Source organism: Protomyctophum parallelum (assembly GCF_964188405.1).
Source record: "Protomyctophum parallelum genome assembly, chromosome: 19".
In the NCBI taxonomy this organism is placed as follows: Eukaryota; Metazoa; Chordata; class Actinopteri; order Myctophiformes; family Myctophidae; genus Protomyctophum; species Protomyctophum parallelum.
The window spans coordinates 5,389,508-5,410,636 of record NC_139717.1 but is presented as its reverse complement, the minus strand read 5'-3'; the positions used below and the strand labels follow the sequence as shown (position 1 = coordinate 5,410,636).

The following is a 21,129-nucleotide window of genomic DNA, read 5'->3' as shown; positions in this document are numbered from 1 at the left end:
TATTTTTCAAGGGACCGTACCTATGTTCCCTCAGCTCTATGTTCCCTCAGCCTACGACAACCTACCTCCTCCCTCACCCTAACCCTAACCTCCCCCGGGGCAGACACCTAAACCTAACCGCAACCCTCTCCCGACCCGCAGCGCACCTCGGGGCTGAGGGAACATAGGTATGACCCCTTTTTCAACAGCTAAAGTATAACAATGCTTAAAACACCAAAAGGGGTTCCCGCCCAAAATGGGTTAAGGTTGGTGAGGGGTCCGTTAAAACGGTCAAAATGAGAATCCATGTGTGTCCATTATCATCTTCAATCAAGTCAGTGGTTCTCAAACTGTTTCATACTAAGGACCCCCCCATTTATATTATATTTGGCCACAGACCCCCATCGTGAAGAAAAGATTAAAACATATTTTGCAAAACACTTTCAAGCTTTTTCAAAATGTTCATAAATATCCATGGATAAAGAGGTGAAAGTTATTATGATGCTGTATTAACACATTTAGCTGGGGACCCCCTGGAACCCCCCAAGGACCCCTGGAGGGTCCCCAGACCCCACTTTGAGAACCAATGACCTAATAGTGATGCTTTGACTGAATGAATAAAACAGAATATAAACTTACATTTCTTCACTCCTGGTGTCAGCCTGTTCTCTCCACCGTGGTCCACACTGGAGTTGGAGGAGAGACAAAGTCAGACCTGAATATTCTCTATGATAATATAATTGATAATGATTTTACACCATTAAACATCAAACAACACAGAACAGCATCACAGTATGATTGAGAACATTGAGTCCTTCTCTCCTAGTTATTGATGTATTCACAGTGTATTGACCTCCTAGTTATTGATGTATTCATAGCCTATTGATTACCTAGTTATTGATGTATTCATAGCCTATTGATTACCTAGTTATTGATTTTCTATCAGAGGTGAGCTGGCAGAACAGAGGTTGTGTTGGTCTTTGTCTCTCTCACAGCCTCCTGCTGTCAGAGTTGAACTGACTAACTGTCTCTCTCACAGCCTCCTGCTGTCAGAGTTGAACTGACTAACTGTCTCTCTCACATCCTCCTGCTGTCAGAGTTGAACTGACTAACTGTCTCTCTCACAGCCTCCTGCTGTCAGAGTTGAACTGACTAACTGTCTCTCTCACAGCCTCCTGCTGTCAGAGTTGAACTGACTAACTTATTTCTATCTGATGTCTGGTGTTTACACGTGGTCTGAGTAGACACTGCATGCACACCCACACACACACACAGTCTCTCTCACACCTCAGAGCGTCCAGTCTGTAGCTTGGATCCTTCACAACAGCAGAGAGCATCGCTTCGCCTGATTCTCCTGGATGATTGAAGGTCAAGTCCAACTCTCTCAAATGGGAAGGGTTGGAGCGCAGAGCTGAGGTCAGAGAAGAACAGCCTTTCTCTGTGACCATACATCTTGACAAACTACACACACACACACACACACACACACAGACACAGACACAGACACAGACACACACACACACACACACACACACACACACACACACACACACACACACACACACACACACACACACAGAGAGAGAGAGAGAGTTTCACAATGTTATATTTTGTCCCATTGATTTTAAAAACTTTTGTTTTATTTTAACACAGTTGAAACCAGTTTCAGGCATACTGACTTGAGAGTCTCCAACATGCAGTGTGGACTCCCCAGTCCCTCAGCCAGGAGGCTGACTCCAGAGTCCTGAAGGTCATTATAGCTCAGGTCAACTTTTCTCAGGCTAGAGCTGGAGCTGATAGCTGACGATAACTCCTGACAGCATCTCTCCGACAGGTTGCAGTCACTCAGCCTGAAGAAACAATAGTGGTAAAAAATGTAGTCATTAGACTTCAGGAAAATAAAGATCATATAATAAAATAAATAGCACGCACACGCACGCACGCACGCACACACACACACACACACGCACGCACGCACACACACACACACACACACACACACACACACACACACACACACACACACACACACACACACACACACACACACACACACACACACACACACACACACACAGAGTTTCACAATGTTATATTTTGTCCCATTGATTTAAAAAACTTTTGTTTTATTTTAACACAGTTGAACCCAGTTTCAGGCATACTGACTTGAGAGTCTCCAACATGCAGTGTGGGCTCCCCAGTCCCTCAGCCAGGAGGCTGACTCCAGAGTCCTGAAGGTCATTATTGCTCAGGTCAACTTCTCTCAGGCTAGAGCTGGAGCTGAGAGCTGACGATAACTCCTGACAGCATCTCTTCGACAGGTTGCCACTCAGCCTGATGCCACTCAGCCTGAAGAAACAATAGTGGTGCATGTATTAGATTTGATGTTAAATAAAGATCAAATAATATTTGAAATGTATCCAGTTATCAGTGAACCTACAGAGCTTTCTTGGAGGCTTTGAGCACGGGCAGCAACCCCAGAAGAGCCTCCTCTGAAGCAGAGTATTTCTTCAGGTCAAACACGTCCAGCTCCTTTCCTGAAGACAGCAACACGAAGACCAAAGCTGACCACTGAGCAGGAGAGATCTTGTCTGTGGAGAGACGTCCTGACGTCAGGTACTGTTGGATGTCGTCCTCCAGAGAATGATCATTCAGCTCATTCAGACAGTGGAACAGATTGATGCTTCTCTCTGGAGATGGATTCTTTTTGATCTTCTCCTTGATGTATTTGATGGTTTTATGATTGGTCTGGAAGCTTTTCCCTTTTTGTATGAGCTTTTGTACGAACTTCTGATTGGTGTCCAAAGAGAGGCCCATCAGGAAACGCAGGAACAAGTCCAGGTGTCCATTTGGACTCCTTAAGGCCTCGTCTACAGCACTTTGGTAGAGGTGATGAATCTTGGATTTGAAAACCTTTCCAAATGACCTCTTGGAGGTTGAGAGTAGTAGGTTGTCACCAGTGTTGATGAAAGTGATGAAGACGTGGAGGGCAGCCAGAAACTCCTGAACACTCAGATGGACAAAGGAGAACATCTTGTCCCTTGTTCCGCGAACCTCTCCAAACAGTTCTGCGTACACTGCTGCGTCGCTGATATCAATGCCAGACGCTGTCAGGTGTTCTTCCTCGAAGATCAGGTCGCCTTTCATCAGCCCTTTAAAAGCCAGTTCCCCCAGAGAGAGAATGACATCATACTGTTTCCTGTCAGGATACTTGGCATTCTTAAGTAAGGACTGCATCTTAATGAATTGGGAGTACATGGCGCTCTGGCTCTCTGGCAGCTCTCCTTTCTTCCTCACAATTTTTTCCATAACGTTAGAAGTGATCCAACAGAAGGCCGGGAGGTGACACATGATGTGGATGCTTTGGGACTTCTCGATGTGACAGTAGATTTGTTTGGCCAGCTGCTCATCATCAGGGAACCTCTTGAAGAAGTACTCCTTCTTCTGAGGGTCTCTGAACCCTCTCACCTCTGTCACCCTGTCAACAGAAGGGATCTGGCCGGCGGCTGCAGGTCGTGAGGTTATCCAGAATTTGGCTTTTGGAAGCAAGTTCCCCCTGATGAGGTTTATCAGGAGAACGTGCACTGTGTTTGGCTTCATCGGATCAGTCCATGTCACAGTGTTCTTGAAATCTAGAGCTGGCCTCGATTCATCAAGCCCATCCAGGATGAACAGAATGTTGCACTGTTGGAAGGTGCAGATATTTATCTTCTTGGTTTCACTGAAGAAGTGATGAAGAAGTCCCTCCATGCTGTACTTGTTCTCCTTGTTCTCCTTCATCTCCAAATTCAACTCTCGGAAAGTGAATGGAAACACAAAGTCGACATGCTGGTTGGCTTTGCCTTCTGCCCAGTTCTGAGTGAACTTCTGAACTTGTACTGATTTACCAATGCCGGCCCCTCCCTTCATCATCACTGTTTTGATGGGATCACTTTGTCCAGGTGAAGGTTCCACTATGTCGTCCATGTTGATTGGTGTTTCTGGTCCAGGTGTTTGGCTGTATGCCAATTCAATCTGCTTGATCTCATGTTCTTGATTGACCTGTCCACTGCCTCCCACTGTGGTGTAGACCTCTGTGAACATGTCACTCACAAGTGGGTGTGGTAAATCTTTTGAGCTCCAGTGAATCAAACGCTGATTCTTCTGCCTCAGATTAGACTTGAGCTCTTGTTTACACAGATCAAGAGTTTCTAAATGACCAAAGACAAGATGACATCATTAAGTATGTGTTATAGAATGACATCATTATAGATGAAGGTGGGGAAGGTGTACTGCTGTACTTGGAGATACAAAGGTAGAGAACCTGATCTAAGTTTCTCTACTCACCCTTGCTAGCCGAGTCTTGTGATGGAAGTTCAGGTCCTGAATAAGGAGGAGGATAATGAAGTGAAACGTTAGTTTGTCTATTGTCATTATACGTTAGCATGTATTGATGCTCTATTGTCATTATCTAAGTAACAACATTCATGCAATTAGTCTATTGTCATTATCATTATAGTAGAATGGCATTTATATAATTGCCACTAGAACTCTACAGTGTACCTTGCTGTGTAGTAGTACAGTAGTCTATTTTACAGTGTACCTGGCTGTGTAGTAATACAGTAGTATATTTTACAGTGTACCTGGCTGTGTAGTAATACAGTAGTATATTTTACAGTGTACCTGGCTGTGTAGTAGTACAGTAGTATATTTTACAGTGTACCTTGCTGTAGTACAGTAGTATATTTTACAGTGTACCTGGCTGTGTAGTAATACAGTAGTATATTTTACAGTGTACCTGGCTGTGTAGTAATACAGTAGTATATTTTACAGTGTACCTGGCTGTGTAGCAGTGGTGACAGTGATGATAACTGAACCACTGATGTTACATCCAGATAAAACAGTAGCAACCGCTACACTTCCACCATGTGCTTCATTAATGGCTCCAGCAGGGGGCACTGGAGAAGCTGCACAATAGAAAGAAACATATTAGTGTTACACTCAGAGAGAGAGAGAGAGAGAGAGAGAGAGAGAGAGAGAGAGAGATAGCGTGATTATAATATTGCACATTTTAAATGCATAACATGTTTAAAACAATTTGTTGCCTGCCAATAATATGATGATGACACCTTAACTCATTTACTGCTGGAGTACATACAGAAATAATCTGTTACTGTTTAACTAATTTACAAAAGGCTCCGTCCAGATTGTTTCATGACTCACCCTCGTTAGCCTTGTTAGTCGAGTCTTGTGATGGAGGATCAGCTCCTGCATAAGGAGAGGAGGATGAAGTGTGAGTGGACATGGTAAATGCATAAGGAGGATAAATGCATAAGGAGAGGAGGATGAAGTGTGAGTGGACATGGTAAATGGTAACTGCTGTATTTATATAGCGCCTTTATGATTGTGCATTACATTCATCCATTCACACAGCGATGGTGGAGGAAACCATGCAAGGCACCAACCTGCACATTGGGAGCAAGTAGCCCTTCGCTAAACCCAAAAGCGGTTGTCCAATTAAATAAATGAATGAATGAATGAATGATCTTACCAAGGTCCACCAGCAGGCGGGGTTGGTGTTCCATGAGGGCATCATAAAATGCTGCCCGGGCGTTGGTTCCTCCTGGAACTACTGTTGATGTGTACAGAGTCCTCATTTGTTTCATGGTTGTCTTCTCGGCATGAATCTCGCTGTAGCTCTCAGGGTGGACCCAGCTGTCTCCTAGACTGTCTACTACAGCCATGACTGCGGACACCCTTTGGGTCAACTGTGCCCTGTGCTGCATCACAAACTGTGCTGTTTGCAAGAGAGAAAAAGAGTGGATGGAATTAGATAATCCTATGAATGAAAAACAAAGCTCTCTGCATCTCCATTATGCCATACAAAGTAATGTAACATCTTGTACAACCCTACTGTACAGCCCTGGTAAACAGAAGGTAGCACCAGCTACCAACCTACTCACCGGTCACCTCGGACACTGAGATAAAAACACTCACCTTTTCTGGATTTTTCTGCATCCATTGCTTCAGAAGTCAAGTCGTCATCAGCATCCTGTTGGATACAGTCATGTTATTTCAATCATAACAATACAGAGTGATGATCGTAATATGGTAATAAATATCTGTATCAGTCAATGTGGAAACAATTAGTAGGATAATATATATTTCCATTCCGTCTAACTCTACTACATATATGGTCTAACTCTACTGCAAAGCACGGGGAGAACATCACATGTTGCCATGAAGACTAATCCCACCGAGACAAACATTTAATAAGAATTGGGATAAATTAATGATTGATTGAATAATTAATGAACAGATTGGAGAATTACAGTATACATTTCAAGCACAACTCAATACAAAACTGTTAACTGTGGTCGACGATCATAAAGCATTACACTGGTTTACAATGGGGTCCACCATGTTCAATTCGTCATAACATTTAGAGACGCACAAATAAACTGTGTAAAGATGTGAGTGCATTAGTAACCAACAGTACCGTGGTCTGTGGACCTGATGCTGATTGGTCCATTGTGGGTTTGATTGATGCCTCGGAGTGGAGCGACAGCAGCTAGCACTGAAGAACCTGGATGCAGTGTTGGGAAAGGTCTTTATTTAAGAACCTGGATGCAGTGTTGGGAAAGGTCTTTATTTAAGAACCTGGATGCAGTGTTGGGAAAGGTCTTTATTTAAGAACCTGGATGCAGTGTTGGGAAAGGTCTTTATTTAAGAACCTGGATGCAGTGTTGGGAAAGGTCTTTATTTAAGAACCTGGATGCAGTGTTTGGAAAGGTCTTTATTTAAGAACCTGGATGCAGTGTTGGGAAAGGTCTTTATTTAAGAACCTGGATGCAGTGTTGGGAAAGGTCTTTATTTAAGTGCAACCACTTCCTTAAGTAGCTTTGTTTGTGCCTGGGTGGCCGGCTGGGTGGCTACCTGTGCCTGAGCACGGAAATTGCATTTGGTTGGTTTTCAAAACCAAGTGTCACTGTTGCTCAGCATACATACATACATACATACATTAACTGCATGTATGATGATTTCAGGTGTACAGTACAGTACAGTACAGTACAGTACAGTACAGTACAGTACAGTACAGTACAGTACAGTACAGTACAGTACAGTACAGTACAGTACAGTACAGTACAGTACAGTACAGTACAGTACAGTACAGCATGGGCGGAGCTTGGGGGGGTTCAGGGGGTATTAACTTTAATACCTTCTGGCTTCTGACTGTAGTTTGTAATCATCTCTCTTATCATGATATGATGACTCGCTGTACGGCTGTAGTGCATGTGTGTGAGCTGCTGTACTACCTAAATAACTCATTTTTAGGGGTTAGGGCATTGTAAAAACGCTAAAATAATAAAATAAAGGTTAAAAAAATCGTTGGCCAAGCAGTCGCACCCCCCAGCGTCAACTTCAAGCTCCGCCTATGCAGTACAGTACAGTACAGTACAGTACAGTACAGTACAGTACAGTACAGTACAGTACAGTACAGTACAGTACAGTGTAACATTGAGTAATTTCTCAACCGTTTCGGACGCGGGGCCCTGTAACAATATGATTGTTATTTGGCTATACGTGTTTCCGCACGGACATGTTAGAGTGTAACACCACAGCAGCTACGTTATGTGTAAAGTGAATAAAGTGTACGCAGCTTCAATCGCTTTAATCGTCCGTTCTTGAAGTAAGAGAGCCAAGAATGAAACAGGCCTGGCCCCCCCTGGGCGCCCTGGGGTCTGGATGTTCTAGGGACCCCCCGGGGACCCCCGGGGACCCCCGCATGGTTACTCTGTCATTTCATTTTGTGCTGCCGGTGTTGGAGATGTGCGTTCTGGTTCGGAACCCCCGGCGTGCCTCGCCACATTACGCGGCATACTAGAGCAGCGCACGCGGCTGCAAAACGTTCAAGAGACCGTATCTATAGGCTAGAGACGTAGAGACCGTATCTATAGGCTAGATACGTAGAGAGACCGTATCTATAGGCTAGAGACGTAGAGAGACCGTATCTATAGGCTAGAGACGTAGAGAGACCGTATCTATAGGCTAGAGACGTAGAGAGACCGTATCTATAGGCTAGAGACGTAGAGAGACCGTATCTATAGGCTAGAGACGTAGAGAGACCGTATCTATAGGCTAGAGACGTAGAGAGACCGTATCTATAGGCTAGAGACGTAGAGAGACCGTATCTATAGGCTAGAGACGTAGAGAGACCGTATCTATAGGCTAGAGACGTAGAGAGACCGTATCTATAGGCTAGAGACGTAGAGAGACCGTATCTATAGGCTAGAGACGTAGAGAGACCGTATCTATAGACTAGAGACGTAGAGATACCGTATCTATAGGCTAGAGACGTAGAGAGACCGTATCTATAGGCTAGAGACGTAGAGAGACCGTATCTATAGACTAGAGACGTAGAGAGACCGTATCTATAGGCTAGAGACGTAGAGAGACCGTATCTATAGGCTAGAGACGTAGAGAGACCGTATCTATAGGCTAGAGACGTAGAGAGACCGTATCTATAGGCTAGAGACGTAGAGAGACCGTATCTACTGTATAGGCTAGAGACGTAGAGAGACCGTATCTATAGGCTAGAGACGTAGAGAGACCGTATCTATAGGCTAGAGACGTAGAGAGACCGTATCTATAGGCTAGAGACGTAGAGAGACCGTATCTATAGGCTAGAGACGTAGAGAGACCGTATCTATAGGCTAGAGACGTAGAGAGACCGTATCTATAGACTAGAGACGTAGAGAGACCGTATCTATAGGCTAGAGACGTAGAGAGACCGTATCTATAGGCTAGAGACGTAGAGAGACCGTATCTATAGGCTAGAGACGTAGAGAGACCGTATCTATAGGCTAGAGACGTAGAGAGACCGTATCTATAGGCTAGAGACGTAGAGAGACCGTATCTATAGGCTAGAGACGTAGAGAGACCGTATCTATAGGCTAGAGACGTAGAGAGCCGGAAGCAGCTAAACTCCACCACCGGCGTGACAAACAGGAGAGGAGACTGTGTGTGTGTGCGCACACACACACACACACACACACACACACACACACACACACACACACACACACACACACACACACACACACACTATTTGACTCAGACAAACACGACATCAGTTCTGGTATTCCACAGGGCTCGATTCTTGGTCCTCTGCTATTCTTCTTGTACATACTGCCATTGAGTGAACTCATTACCAATCACGGAGTCAATTTTCATTTCTATGCTGATGTTACCCAACTATATCTTTCTGTGGCTCCAGATGATCCCTGTGCCTTAGACCCACTGCTGACCTGTCTGTCTAGCATCAAATGCTAAATGAGGATAAGACAGAAGTTCTCATAATCGGTTCTAGTGAGCAGAAATAATCAATAATAAGCAGACTTGGAAACCTGACTGTAGAAAGTAACAGTACAGTAAAGAACCTGGGGGTCATTATTGATTCCGAATTGAATTTTAATTCACACATTAATCATGTTACCAAGATTGCCTTTTTTCACCTTAGAAATATTGCACGAATCAGAGCCTATGTGTCCTTGGACGATGCAAAAACGCTAATCCACACCTTTGTTTTTTCTCGGCTTGATTACTGCAATGCACTTTTTTCAGGACTGCCTGAGAAAACAACTGACAGATTACAACTTGTCCAAAATGCAGCAGCCAGAGTTTTAACTAGAACTAATGTACGGTTTTACTAAATTACTCCTCAACTTTAGCAACTCCTCCCGCAAAGGGGTTATCGACGGGTGAGACAGTGACTTACTCGAGCATATTTGAAACACATTTATTAAACTCAACACATTATTTTCAGGCAGTTTCAACTAGTGGCTAGGTAATCGACAGCTCCACAACACCCGTCAACAACAATGTCCATCGTCCTTCTGACTCGCAGCCAGTCCTCGCATGCGCATATGAGCCTATCTTGCACGTGATCATTACTGCCGACAGATGTCACTCTTACACCACTCAATACAAAATAAAATAGAAAGCATAGCAAGAAAATGTTTAAATTAAAATGGGATAAAACCACACACCTCCCACCTGGGCTATTGGGCACCGACCAAATAGGCCATAGTAAACACACAAACAAGCGATTCTTTCACTGCTCCAAATCCTGCTTTGTAAACATAATAGACAAATCATAAATATTTAAAACATGGAAAACTTCAAAGTCCGCTGGTGGTAGAAAATAATCCAACAGCTTTTCAAACAGTAGCTAACTGAGTCCGGCACCACCTCCCTGCTCCTCAACTGGAATCAGCACCACCAGCCTCCGCACGTCCCTGTGGAGGATGGTGGAAGAACAAGGAGCCCCTTCCTTCTTCACGCGGGACCAGCTGATGGGAGGACTGTGACAGGTTCGCACTTTGACGTCCCGAACGACACCTTTGTCGTCAGGGAAAGTCTCCACGACCCGACCCAGTCTGAAACGACCCCGGAGGGCGTTTTGGTCCGCCAACCAGACCAGGTCTCCAGCTGTGATATTCCTGGCAGGAAAGTGCCACTTTTGACGGACGAACAGGTGAGGACCTGCTAGCTGGCTCCAACGCCTCCAGAATTTGTCGACCTCCACCTGGACTGCTCGTAGACGGCTGAAAGGATAAGCAGGGAATTCAAATCCCTGGGTGTCACCTCCGGGCCCCGCCCGCCCCAACAGCAACATGTTGGGTGTCACAATGTCCACAGTCTCATCTCGAACTTGTGCTCTGGCACCGATCGGCCTCTCGTTCGCGAGATTGGCAGCCAGATAAAGGAGGGTCTGGAACTCTAGAGTGGTCAACTCACCACCCTCACCAACGCTGCTCAACGCTCTCTTCAACACACGGACAGCCGCCTCCGCTGCCCCATTTCGGTGTGGCGAGTCCGCTGGGCTAAACTCCCAAGTCCAGTCGGTCCCAGCCACAGCCGCTCTCCTCTGTATCTCCTCTTTGTTGAGACCCGCCAGGAAGCTGTAGAGCTCTTCAAGTGCTGGTTTGGCCCCCACAAAATTTGTGCCCTGGTCAGACCAGAGCCTCTTCGGATGGCCTCTCAAGGCGGTGAATCGCTGGTACGTTTTGAGAAAGCTGTCAGTCGACAGGTCTTCAACCAAGTCGGCATGAACCGCTCTTGAGGTCATACAACTAAAGACCACTCCCCAGATCTTCCTCTTCGCTCGCCCTTTCACCACGCTCCTGACGGTGTACGGGCCAAACAGGTCCAGTGTTGTATACTCAAAAGGAGCCGCTGGACTGGTGCGTACAGGGGGGAGGTTGCCCATTACTTGCGTGCTTAACTTGGCTCTTCTTTTCCGGCAATGTACGCACGCGTCGACCACCTTGCGGGCGACTCTAGGGCCTTGCACTACCCAAGCCCTTTTTCTCATCCGAAGGAGGGTTCCGGCAACGCCTTCGTGGTTGGCACGGTGAGCTTCTTCGGCGAGAAGAATGCTGATACGATGTTTGTGGGGAAGCAAAGGAACCCCACATCTCTCCTCATCCACGGACTGGACTCGGCCGTGGCACAGCAAGAGTCCTGTTGCATTGTCTTTGTGCACAACGAGCCGGTTAAGAGTCGTCGTGGGGAAGGCTACACCGGCCTGGGCAGCGAGGCATAGGTCCTGGAACGCTACTTTGCGCTCCTCGACTGTGAGCGCCGCCTCCCACCGTTCCCGCTTGCCGGTTCGATGTTTCACACTCAACCATGAGTGCACATATCTGCGGACCTGTCCCACAGCACCACAGAGCTTGGTCAAGGTACTGCTCCTTGATAGATCCAACTGATCCACGAGAGCTGAACCCCACAGTCTCTTCATACTGCAGACGTCCGATGCCGTTGAGGAAGACCTTGTAGTTGCACCTGGCAAGGACGTCATGATTCTGACCAGGGAAGACCCTGCAGTTGCACCGTCTTCGACCCTGCCACCGACACCGCTAGGACCGCCTGGCGCAGACAACTCCTTCGTCTGGGACCTGGTTACGGCTGCGGAGAAAGCTTTCCTCTGTAGCTTACTCACAATCTCCCTGGCACCAGAGGCCACCTCTGCTGCGGACTTCATGGGCCATTCCTTCACCGGTCTGGTCAAGAACTCAGGACCTCTCTGCCACAGGGAGTCACCGTCAAGCTGTTCGGGTGAACACCCTCTTGTGACCAGATCGGCCACGTTGTACTGACCTGGAATCCACCACCAATCCGTCATGGGTCCGGCCTTCTGTATCTCTCCAATACGGTTCGCAAAGAAGGTTTGAAAGCCATAGCTCTCCCTCTGGATTGCGCCCAATACCGTCTGGCTGTCGACGAAGTGATACCACCTTTTCACCTTCAGCCGCCCATGTTTCAGCAGGTAGCTCTTCAGTCGTGTGGCGAAGACCGCGCCACAGATCTCCGCTTTAACTGCATCGCCCTTCTGATCGAGGGGTGTCAACTTGGCCTTCGACTCCACCAGCCGGGCCACAACTCCGCCAGAAGTCTCCCAGAGCAGGTAGAGGACAGCTCCATAGGAGTCACAGCTCCCGTCAGAAAACGTAATCCCCCAGGGCTCACCCACCCAGCCACGGGGAGTAATGCACCTGGGGAAAGTGATGGTACTCAGCCGAGCATAGTCTTTGAAGAGCTCGACTGCCTTCCCGCGTAGTTCACCAGACAGCGGCTTGTCCCATGTATCCTTGGTATACCTGAAAGGCTCTCCGGACCAGGATGACACCCTTTTGTTTCAGGGGCGTCGCCAGACCAAGGGGGTCATAAAGTCGTGCTACCTGGCTTAGCAATACACGGCGGGTGAGGGGATCTGGTGTGTTGTCCTCCACGTCCTCTAAGCTGAGGTTGAGTTCAGTGCGTATCTTCTTCTTCCTCGTGGAGAAGTTGACCGACACCATGAGGAAGAGTTCGTCTTCCTCCACGTGGTATCCAACTCCCAGGGCCTTGTTGTCCTCGTCACGAAGCTGGTTGGGCAACAAAATAGTCTCTGGTTTAGCTGGACCAGCGCCTTGCCTCCCACCTTGGCCAGACCGGACCCAGGGCTTGAGGAAAAACCCGCCGGTTGCCAGTATGGTCTCCACCCCCACCAGGATCTCATCCAGCCTCTGGGGGTCATTGTGTGAATACAAAAAGTCATCCACATATGCACTGTCTACGATGACGTTTCTCTCCTCCACCTTGTCTGCGAATTGTGGCAGGTGGGCGGTTTCACGCATCGCGACCTGGGCAATGCAGCCGGCTGGCCGATCGCCCATATTCACCCTCACCATGGCGTAGTCCTCAATGTCATCAGCCGGGGAGTCCCTCCACAAGAAACGGTGAACATGCACCTCCTGGTCCTCCAGCCACACAGAGTTGTACATTTTGGCCACGTCTCCAATCGCTGCGTGTTCACCCTCCCGGAACCGAAGCAGGACCGCCCTGATGGGGTTCAAGACGTCTGGGCCCTTCAGCAAAATGCCATTCAGGCTCACACCCTTATATTCCTGGCTGCTGTCCCAGACAAGTCTCACCGGGGTAGTAACAGAGTGGGGGTTGGGGGCGGTGAGATGGTTCACCCACCACACAGCTCCGTTCCAACTGTCCATCACATCCCTGGACAGCTTGATGGCAGCCCCCCTCGCGATCATGTCGTGCACCTGTCTTGCGTAGGCTTCCTTCCACACCGGGTCCTTCTCCAGGCGTCTCTCCGACCTCAGGAACGCTGCCTCAACAGCTTTGCGGTTATTGGGCAGGGTAGCAGGGTCCTCCTTCCAGGGGTACTTTGCGTCCCAGTGGGGTTTGTCACTGTGCTTGTCGCTGACCTTAAAGGTCAGTCCTCCCCTGATGATTTCCAACTCTCTCTCATCAGCAAGTGACATTTCCTTCCCACCGGGGGCGCACTTCCCGCAACGGCATCCACCACATACTGGGTCGCAGGCGGCACCAATGCTGTCCCACTGAAGCCATTTAACAACCTCAGCATTGCACGCAGCATGCAAAATGGGTCGATGACTGACGCACTGTCACTTCAATGCCTTCAAACAGTTCTGGGTGTACGCCACTGACGGTTTTCCCGAGTGGGCCGTCCCACAAAACCAGGTCGCCGCACCTCATCATCCGCTGTGGTGCAAGGCGCCCTTCCCGTGTGCTGATGAGTAGCTCAACTTTGTCTGGGCGGATCAGCTCCCCCGGTTTGATACCGGGAAAGTACTTCTCCAGGCGGCCAGAGTCAACTGTGTGGTCCATTCTGGCTATCTGGTCCAGACCATAACAGGTCATCTCGTGAAGTCGCCAAGTCCCCTTCTTCGTTGCTACTTTTAAGCTCAAGGAGTACCTCAATGTCTTGACCTTGGCCTCCATTCCACCCACACCACGTATAACTAGCATGATTGGTTCACCAGTCAGTCCAAGTCTCTCTGCGGCTTGGTGTGTGATATAGTTAGTATCCGAGGCCAGGTCAATCAGTGCTCCTATCCAGTCTCCTCGCTTTGTTGTGACGTCCACCAGCATCATGAGGACTGGGTGCTCCTTCGGTCCGCTTTTGTCCACTAGACCCTCCACGGCACAAACAGTCGACGATACTTTGTTGGTGCAGACCTTACGAACAGCGTCCAGTTGCTCCGGGGTCAGACCTAGGTTGGAAAACAATGTTTCCTGCTCCTCAGACGGACCACGAGGTTCTCGTCTCCTCTCTCCCTTGGTCTCCTCTCTGGCAGTGTCTCTTTTGACTGGTGCTTTAAGGCATAGGAAGAAATGGTGGTCTGCTGGGGCATCGCCCTTCTTGCACTCATCCTTGCGACACAGAAAGTTCTTAATGCACAGTCCCTCACTCCCATGGACATCCAAGCATTTCAGGCAAGCATTCAACTTCTTTGCCTCGGCTCTCCGTGCAGTCGGACTGGCCTTCCTAAAAGTCTTGCAGCGGTATAAACGGCCAGTATGACCTACTTCACCACACATGCCACAAGAACCCTGTGGGTGGTCGCCTCTTGCCTCGCTCGCCGTAGCCCTTGTGGATGAACGCTTCTCCTGCATTCTCCCGCCTGGTCTTTCTTTTGGCTTCTCGCGTGGTTGTGGGTCACCCGCCCTGGCGGAGGTTGGCCGTTTGGACTGTAATTGCTCCATCTGCACCAGAACAGTCTTCTGGTCTCTCAGGAACTGCCACAACTTGTCGAACCGGTTCCGCGGGTCGACATTATTTGCCGTATCGCACCGGTACAAAAGCCACCTCTCCTTCATACTGTCCGGCAGCTTACTTTCCAGCGACCGGATCACCAACTGATTCTTGATAGCGTCCTCACAACCCAAGTCCATAAGGTCCAATAGCGCCCTCTCCACCGCTTGGATCAGATGCAAAGCCTCTCTTGGTTGGTTGTTGCGCGCAGCCGGTAACTCCTGTAACTCCATTACAATGTCGTCCGCTATTTGCGACATGTCTCCGTAACAGTCCTCCAAAACCCGGAATACCTCGTTCGCATCACGGCAATGTGACAGCCGGAGTTCACTCTTCACCTCATCATTAATGCTGTCCAGCAGGTGAAATAGCCTACACTCCGGGGAGCCTGTGGGTTCTGCTAGTCCCTGGAGGGTCCCCCAGTTCGCCTTCCAGCGCCAGTAGCTCCTCCTGTCCCCAGAGAATTTCGGTAGGCGTAGTGGTGCGAGCGCTATCCTAGGTCCGATTGACCCCAGGGAGTTGGCAGACACACTCGAAATGTTCATCGGTGCAGCATTTGCCTGCCGCACGCTGCCGCCATCCGCCGGCAAAGCAAACGATCTTTGCTGCCGCGGTGTGCTGAAAGCGTCTGGTTCAAACCGTTGTGGTGGTGGTGGGCGCTGCGGTGGCGCCTGGTGAGACATCAACGGGGCACTCACGCTTTGCGCAGGGAGGTTCACATTACTATCCTGAGCGCCACCACTGTCAGCACCAGTCTGGTTAGTGGCCAGGCCCGTGCCTCCATTTTGTGGGTGTGCCGCTGTCAAACCACCGTCCCCGCCGCTGTCAGTGGGTCCACTGGTTACATCAGCGGTGGCTGTTACTCCACCGCCCGCGCCAGCTTTAATGTCCCCCCCGACTGCACCACTGTGCATGTGGTCAGCCCATGCACCCATAGTTTTCCTTTTTTTCTCTTTGTTTTCATTTAGGCAGGTCCGGATTTCTTCCACTCGTCCCTCGGGGACACATCGGGACCATGCTTGCACAAACTCCTCCAGCGCTTCAACTCTGCTCTCCAACACAGAGCACGCTGCTTTATATTGTTCATGGGACAATTCTTGCCCCAGGAGCGCGTCGGCCTGATCAAAAACAAACTTAAGATTGTCTTTCAGACCGTTCAACCGGTCCACTGCACAACGGGTCCACAATGTCTTTTTAAGTCCAAGCTCTGTGGCAATAAACTTTGTGCGGCACTCTTCCAGCTTTGACATAATTTCAGCCACATCTGCTGTGTATGCACTTGCATCCTTTTCCTCCAAGGCACCAACATAATCAAAACTAGAATTACATAGTCTTTCATAATCTTCCTTGATAGCATTCAGTTCAGCCATTAAATCATACTCAGTCAGGTGGTCAATGTTAATAGCAATGGAATTAGCCCTCCTAGTGAAAGCCCCTTGTAAGGCAGCACGTTTCTTCTTATATTCATCCATATCCCCCATAGTCAAATCCCGCGATACTCCCGTTTGACGGTGTTTTGACCCACTTCCGGTCTACCGAAGTAAGATGGCGGCCGCTCCACTTCCGGTCCCGCGGGAGCTAGCGTTGCAATGTTATTGTTAGCTGAACAGCTCGGTAGCAACTAGCAAAGTCAAATCGCAGCAAACGGCTTATCCTATGCCGTTGCAATAAACAGATCCAACACAAGACACTCAACCCCACAATGAATGTTGATGCAATGTTGACGTTGGCTTGTTTGATCCTGAAGCGACGTCGAACGGCCGGGATGCTCCTCCTGGCTCCGATGCGACGTTAGCTTTGTTGTTGTCAGACACCGTCCGGTCCTCGCTTCTCCGTCGCGGGACTGGCTCGTTGTCGATTACTGTACGGTTTTACTAAATTACTCCTCAACTTTAGCAACTCCTCCCGCAAAGGGGTTATCGACGGGTGAGACAGTGACTTACTCGAGCATATTTGAAACACATTTATTAAACTCAACACATTATTTTCAGGCAGTTTCAACTAGTGGCTAGGTAATCGACAGCTCCACAACACCCGTCAACAACAATGTCCATCGTCCTTCTGACTCGCAGCCAGTCCTCGCATGCGCATATGAGCCTATCTTGCACGTGATCATTACTGCCGACAGATGTCACTCTTACACCACTCAATACAAAATAAAATAGAAAGCATAGCAAGAAAATGTTTATATTAAAATGGTATAAAACCACACAACTAAGATGAGAGAACATATTACTCCAGTTTTGGCACCACTGCACTGGCTTCCGGTTGTTTTTAGGATTGATTGTACAATTCTTGTCTATAAAGCTCTCAATGGTCTCGCACCTTCCTACCTACATGACTGCCTGCCTAAATATGTCCCAAACCGTCTTCCACTGCTGGCCTGCTCGCTTTGCCTAAAGAAATGGCAACAAAAAAATACGGGGAAGCAGCTTTTTGCTTCTACGGGCCGACGGCATGGAACAAGCTCCCACTGTACCTTCATCAGGCAGCCTCTGTAGACATTTTTAAAGCACAGCTCAAGACCCACTTCTACAACATTGCTTTTAATTGATCTTTTATTTTTTGTTATTCATGTCCTCACTGTATTGCATTACTGCTTGTTTTTTAATGTCGTTGCCTTGCTTTTCTTTTATTCTCCATTGTTCTGTAAAGCACTTTGAGCTGCATTTCATGTCATGAAAGGTGCTATAGCCTACAAATAAAGTTTTATTATTATTATTATTATTATTATTATTATTATTATTATTATTATCATTATTGTATTATAGCCTACAGCTTATGAAATCTGAATGATTTCTAGCTAGCAGCTATAAAAATTTGATCAGATGATAATGCTCATGACATGTGTGATGACAACTGCCCGGCTGTCACTCCGGGGGCAATATAACCCCAAATATAACCGAAATACGGCACGAAATACGGTCCGGCACGCACGCGCGCGCCGACCCACCTGGCCATTGTGAGGCCCGTCTAGAATGTCCTTAAAGGCCGGCACCCTGGGCGCGTTTCCTGTGGGTCTGGAAGTTCCGGTGACTCAGGTCACATTCATACCAGAGAGCTTTGCTGCGATTAAAACGAATTCTGCTGCGCATTTTCAGAAAGTGCGCTTCGTTTGGCAGGTGTGAAGGCTCATTCGAATCCTAATGCGTATCAAAGAACCGCATTATACTCCGAGCAAAAACGGGGGCTTCGCTTCGCTTCCAATCGCACTTGATTACGATTCGGTGCAGGTGTGAATGCAATCCGCAGTAAATAAAGGAAATGAAGCAAACAATGTGGCGGGTGAGGAGCTGAACACAGTTGGAGACGGAGAAGGCATATTTTACGCAGCGCAAAGATGTCCCGTTACCGTGGATAGACGTGGTCGAATGAGGAGACTGAAGCCCTGATCGAAATGAGGACGAGTAAATTAATCAATTATTGCTTAAGAAAGAAGAACACTGCAGTGCAGTGTAATAGTATTATAGCCTACAGAATATTCTGTCTGTCTGTGCGTGCCGTAAACATGGAGTGCTGTCACTGTGTGGGGACTAGTGGGGACTGGAACTTTCATCTCAATAAACGTGTAAACATTTTGCGCTGCTGTCTGTTATATCAGTGCGCTCAGCGCGGTGCCTCCATGCCCAAAAGAACAGTGTGTGGCTGCGTGCGTATAGTGAGAGAGAGAGAGGGGGGGGTCCAGTCCCAGACGGCACGACACATGCACGTTATGAGTATAATTTTATCACAATAGATTTCACTGTGTTGTAGGCTGTGTTGTATAGGCTAGGTTTATGAATGGAACACATTGATAAAGGTCCCCCCTGCTGTGTAGGCTATAGTTTATGAATGGAACACATTGATAAAGGTCCCCCCTGCTGTATAGGCTATAGTTTATGAATGGAACACATTGATAAAGGTCCCCCCTGCTGTGTAGGCTATAGTTTATGAATGGAACACATTGATAAAGGTCCCCCCTGCTGCGTTTCCAATTGCTACGGATGACGGTGTGAAGGCAAACCGCAGCAAATTAAATATGCAAGAATCCCCAAATCTCCGCCCATACGCATTGAGTCTACCAAAGTATTAGGTGAGAATGTGACCTTAGATAGCATTTCGTACAGACTTACTGTATATCATGTGATGTAGACGGCACTAGAATGGCATTGTATGAAGTCATAGCACTTTATAGTATATATGTATAGCATGGTATATATGGGGTTCTCAACCCGTGGGGCGCGACCCCTCAGGGGGTCGCCAAATTATTTTGGGGTGTCCCCAAGGAGAGTTTACATAGTACACATAGTACATGCATACACCTTCCCTATAAGGCTGTACCCTAGCCTTGTTTTTAGGACTCGAACATTTGCAGGAACATCCGAACCATTTGGTTAATTGGTTCTAATTAATTCATTTCTCAGAGTGCTTTTAACCAGGCTGCAATTCATCAATAGATCCTCCGGGGGGCGACGTTGCATAGACTATCAGTGAAATAATGGTTAAGTTCATCAGGGGTTGGTGAGGGTTGCTACCGGGTTGGCCAACCGGGAAGCGAGATTATTTTCCCTAGGATAGAAAAGGCAAGGAGCGCTGTGATTGGTTGTCAGTGGAGTAGGAAGCGCTGGGTTGTGTTTTGGACCACACACAAGTGTTTATGCCTACTAGTACTCTAACCCTAACCCTAACTCTAACCCTAACCCTAACCCTAACCCTAACTCTAACCCTAACCCTAACCCTAACTCTAACCCTAACCCTAACCCTAACCCTAACTCTAACTCTAACCCTAACCCTAACCCTAACCCTAACCTAACTCTAACTCTAACCCTAACCCTAACCTAAACATAACCGCAAGCAGGGGAGCAACGCATCCTTCACCAACCTTAATCCAGTTTTTTTAATGCAACCTTAATCCAAAAACTATTAAAAAGTCTGCGGTTGTAAAACTTGTGGCGGCAGTGGGGCGCGAACCAGCGAAGTATTATTACAAGTCGGCGGAGTAGTCCACTAGGCTAGCGAGGCAGCTGGCAGAATGGGGTTTAAGTTTATATTAGAAGGTGAGGTTCCGCCCGCGCGGGTGGCGCTTTCCTTGACTACTAGTAGTCTCGCCCCGCCCTACTACTAGTAGCCGGCGTGGTAAAACGAGCGCTCCTTGCCTTTTCTATCCTAGGGAAAAAAATTAAGCGACCGGGAAGGTGTGCATTTTGAGTGTGGATACAACCGTCTTTACTTTAATACACTATAATGACAACACCAGATATCCGTCTTGAACATGATCAGAGCGCAGCGCGTCACGCGCGTCTCCCCCGCTCTCTCTCTCCCAACACACACGCGTGCGCCGTGCGGACACACACACACACACACACACACACACACACACACACAACACACACACACACAAAGCGTCTAGTGGTTCTGACATGTGCTCCGCTGCTGCGAGCGGCCGTGTGTGCGTCCTCGCAAACAGCGAAAATAGCCGATCTGCATGAGGAATAGGCTAGCAGCACTCTCGTCGGGAGGGGGGCAGCACAAATATCCTACGAGTAGGGCAACCAAATGGTCAGCAAATACGTCCCTGATGCGAGCTCATCATTCCATAAAAATGAGCCAGAGCCATAGTTGAATGAGTTGCTGGCAGGCAGCTAAAACTAGAGTGTAGCTTGCCTTGCTCTGTGTAGGCTACTCTCAGAAGCTCATTGAGTGTGTGTGTGTGTGTGTACACGTGTGTGTTTGTCTCTTCTGCCGTCTGCAGGACTTTCAAATGATTGTAAACACAACATGAACATACTGTATGCATATCGCATATGCATATCGCATATGCATCGCATTCTCGCCGAGATATATTTCTGAGTATTTAAAAAAATTATAATAATAAAACATTATAATAATAATAAAAACTAGAACTGCACTCTGTCGAGTGCATACTTGCTTGTTGCACACTAGTAGGCCATAAATGGCCAACTAGTGCGCAAGCAGAGCGCGCAAGTAATGTTTTCGCCCGCTGTAAACTGTCAAATCTCAGTATCTCTGTGAAGGAACGTTTGAAATGATTAATGTTTAGATGTAAC

General features: G+C 47.8%; 1 protein-coding gene across 1 annotated transcript; it reads right to left on the bottom strand.

Annotated features, from left to right (window-relative positions):
* Positions 1 to 636: 636 nt before the first annotated feature.
* LOC310876420 (NACHT, LRR and PYD domains-containing protein 3-like) lies at positions 637 to 6,475 on the bottom strand (the record flags this gene model as incomplete). Its single annotated transcript, XM_083789952.1, has 9 exons — positions 6,458 to 6,475; positions 5,956 to 6,010; positions 5,510 to 5,755; positions 5,182 to 5,226; positions 2,420 to 4,169; positions 2,146 to 2,313; positions 1,659 to 1,829; positions 1,265 to 1,440; positions 637 to 665 (listed from the first exon to the last, which is right to left on the bottom strand). Exons 2-9 carry the CDS (start codon positions 5,978 to 5,980, stop codon positions 637 to 639), a joined length of 2,610 nt encoding a protein of 869 aa, XP_083646078.1. The 5' UTR covers positions 5,981 to 6,010; positions 6,458 to 6,475.
* Positions 6,476 to 21,129: the final 14,654 nt, after the last annotated feature.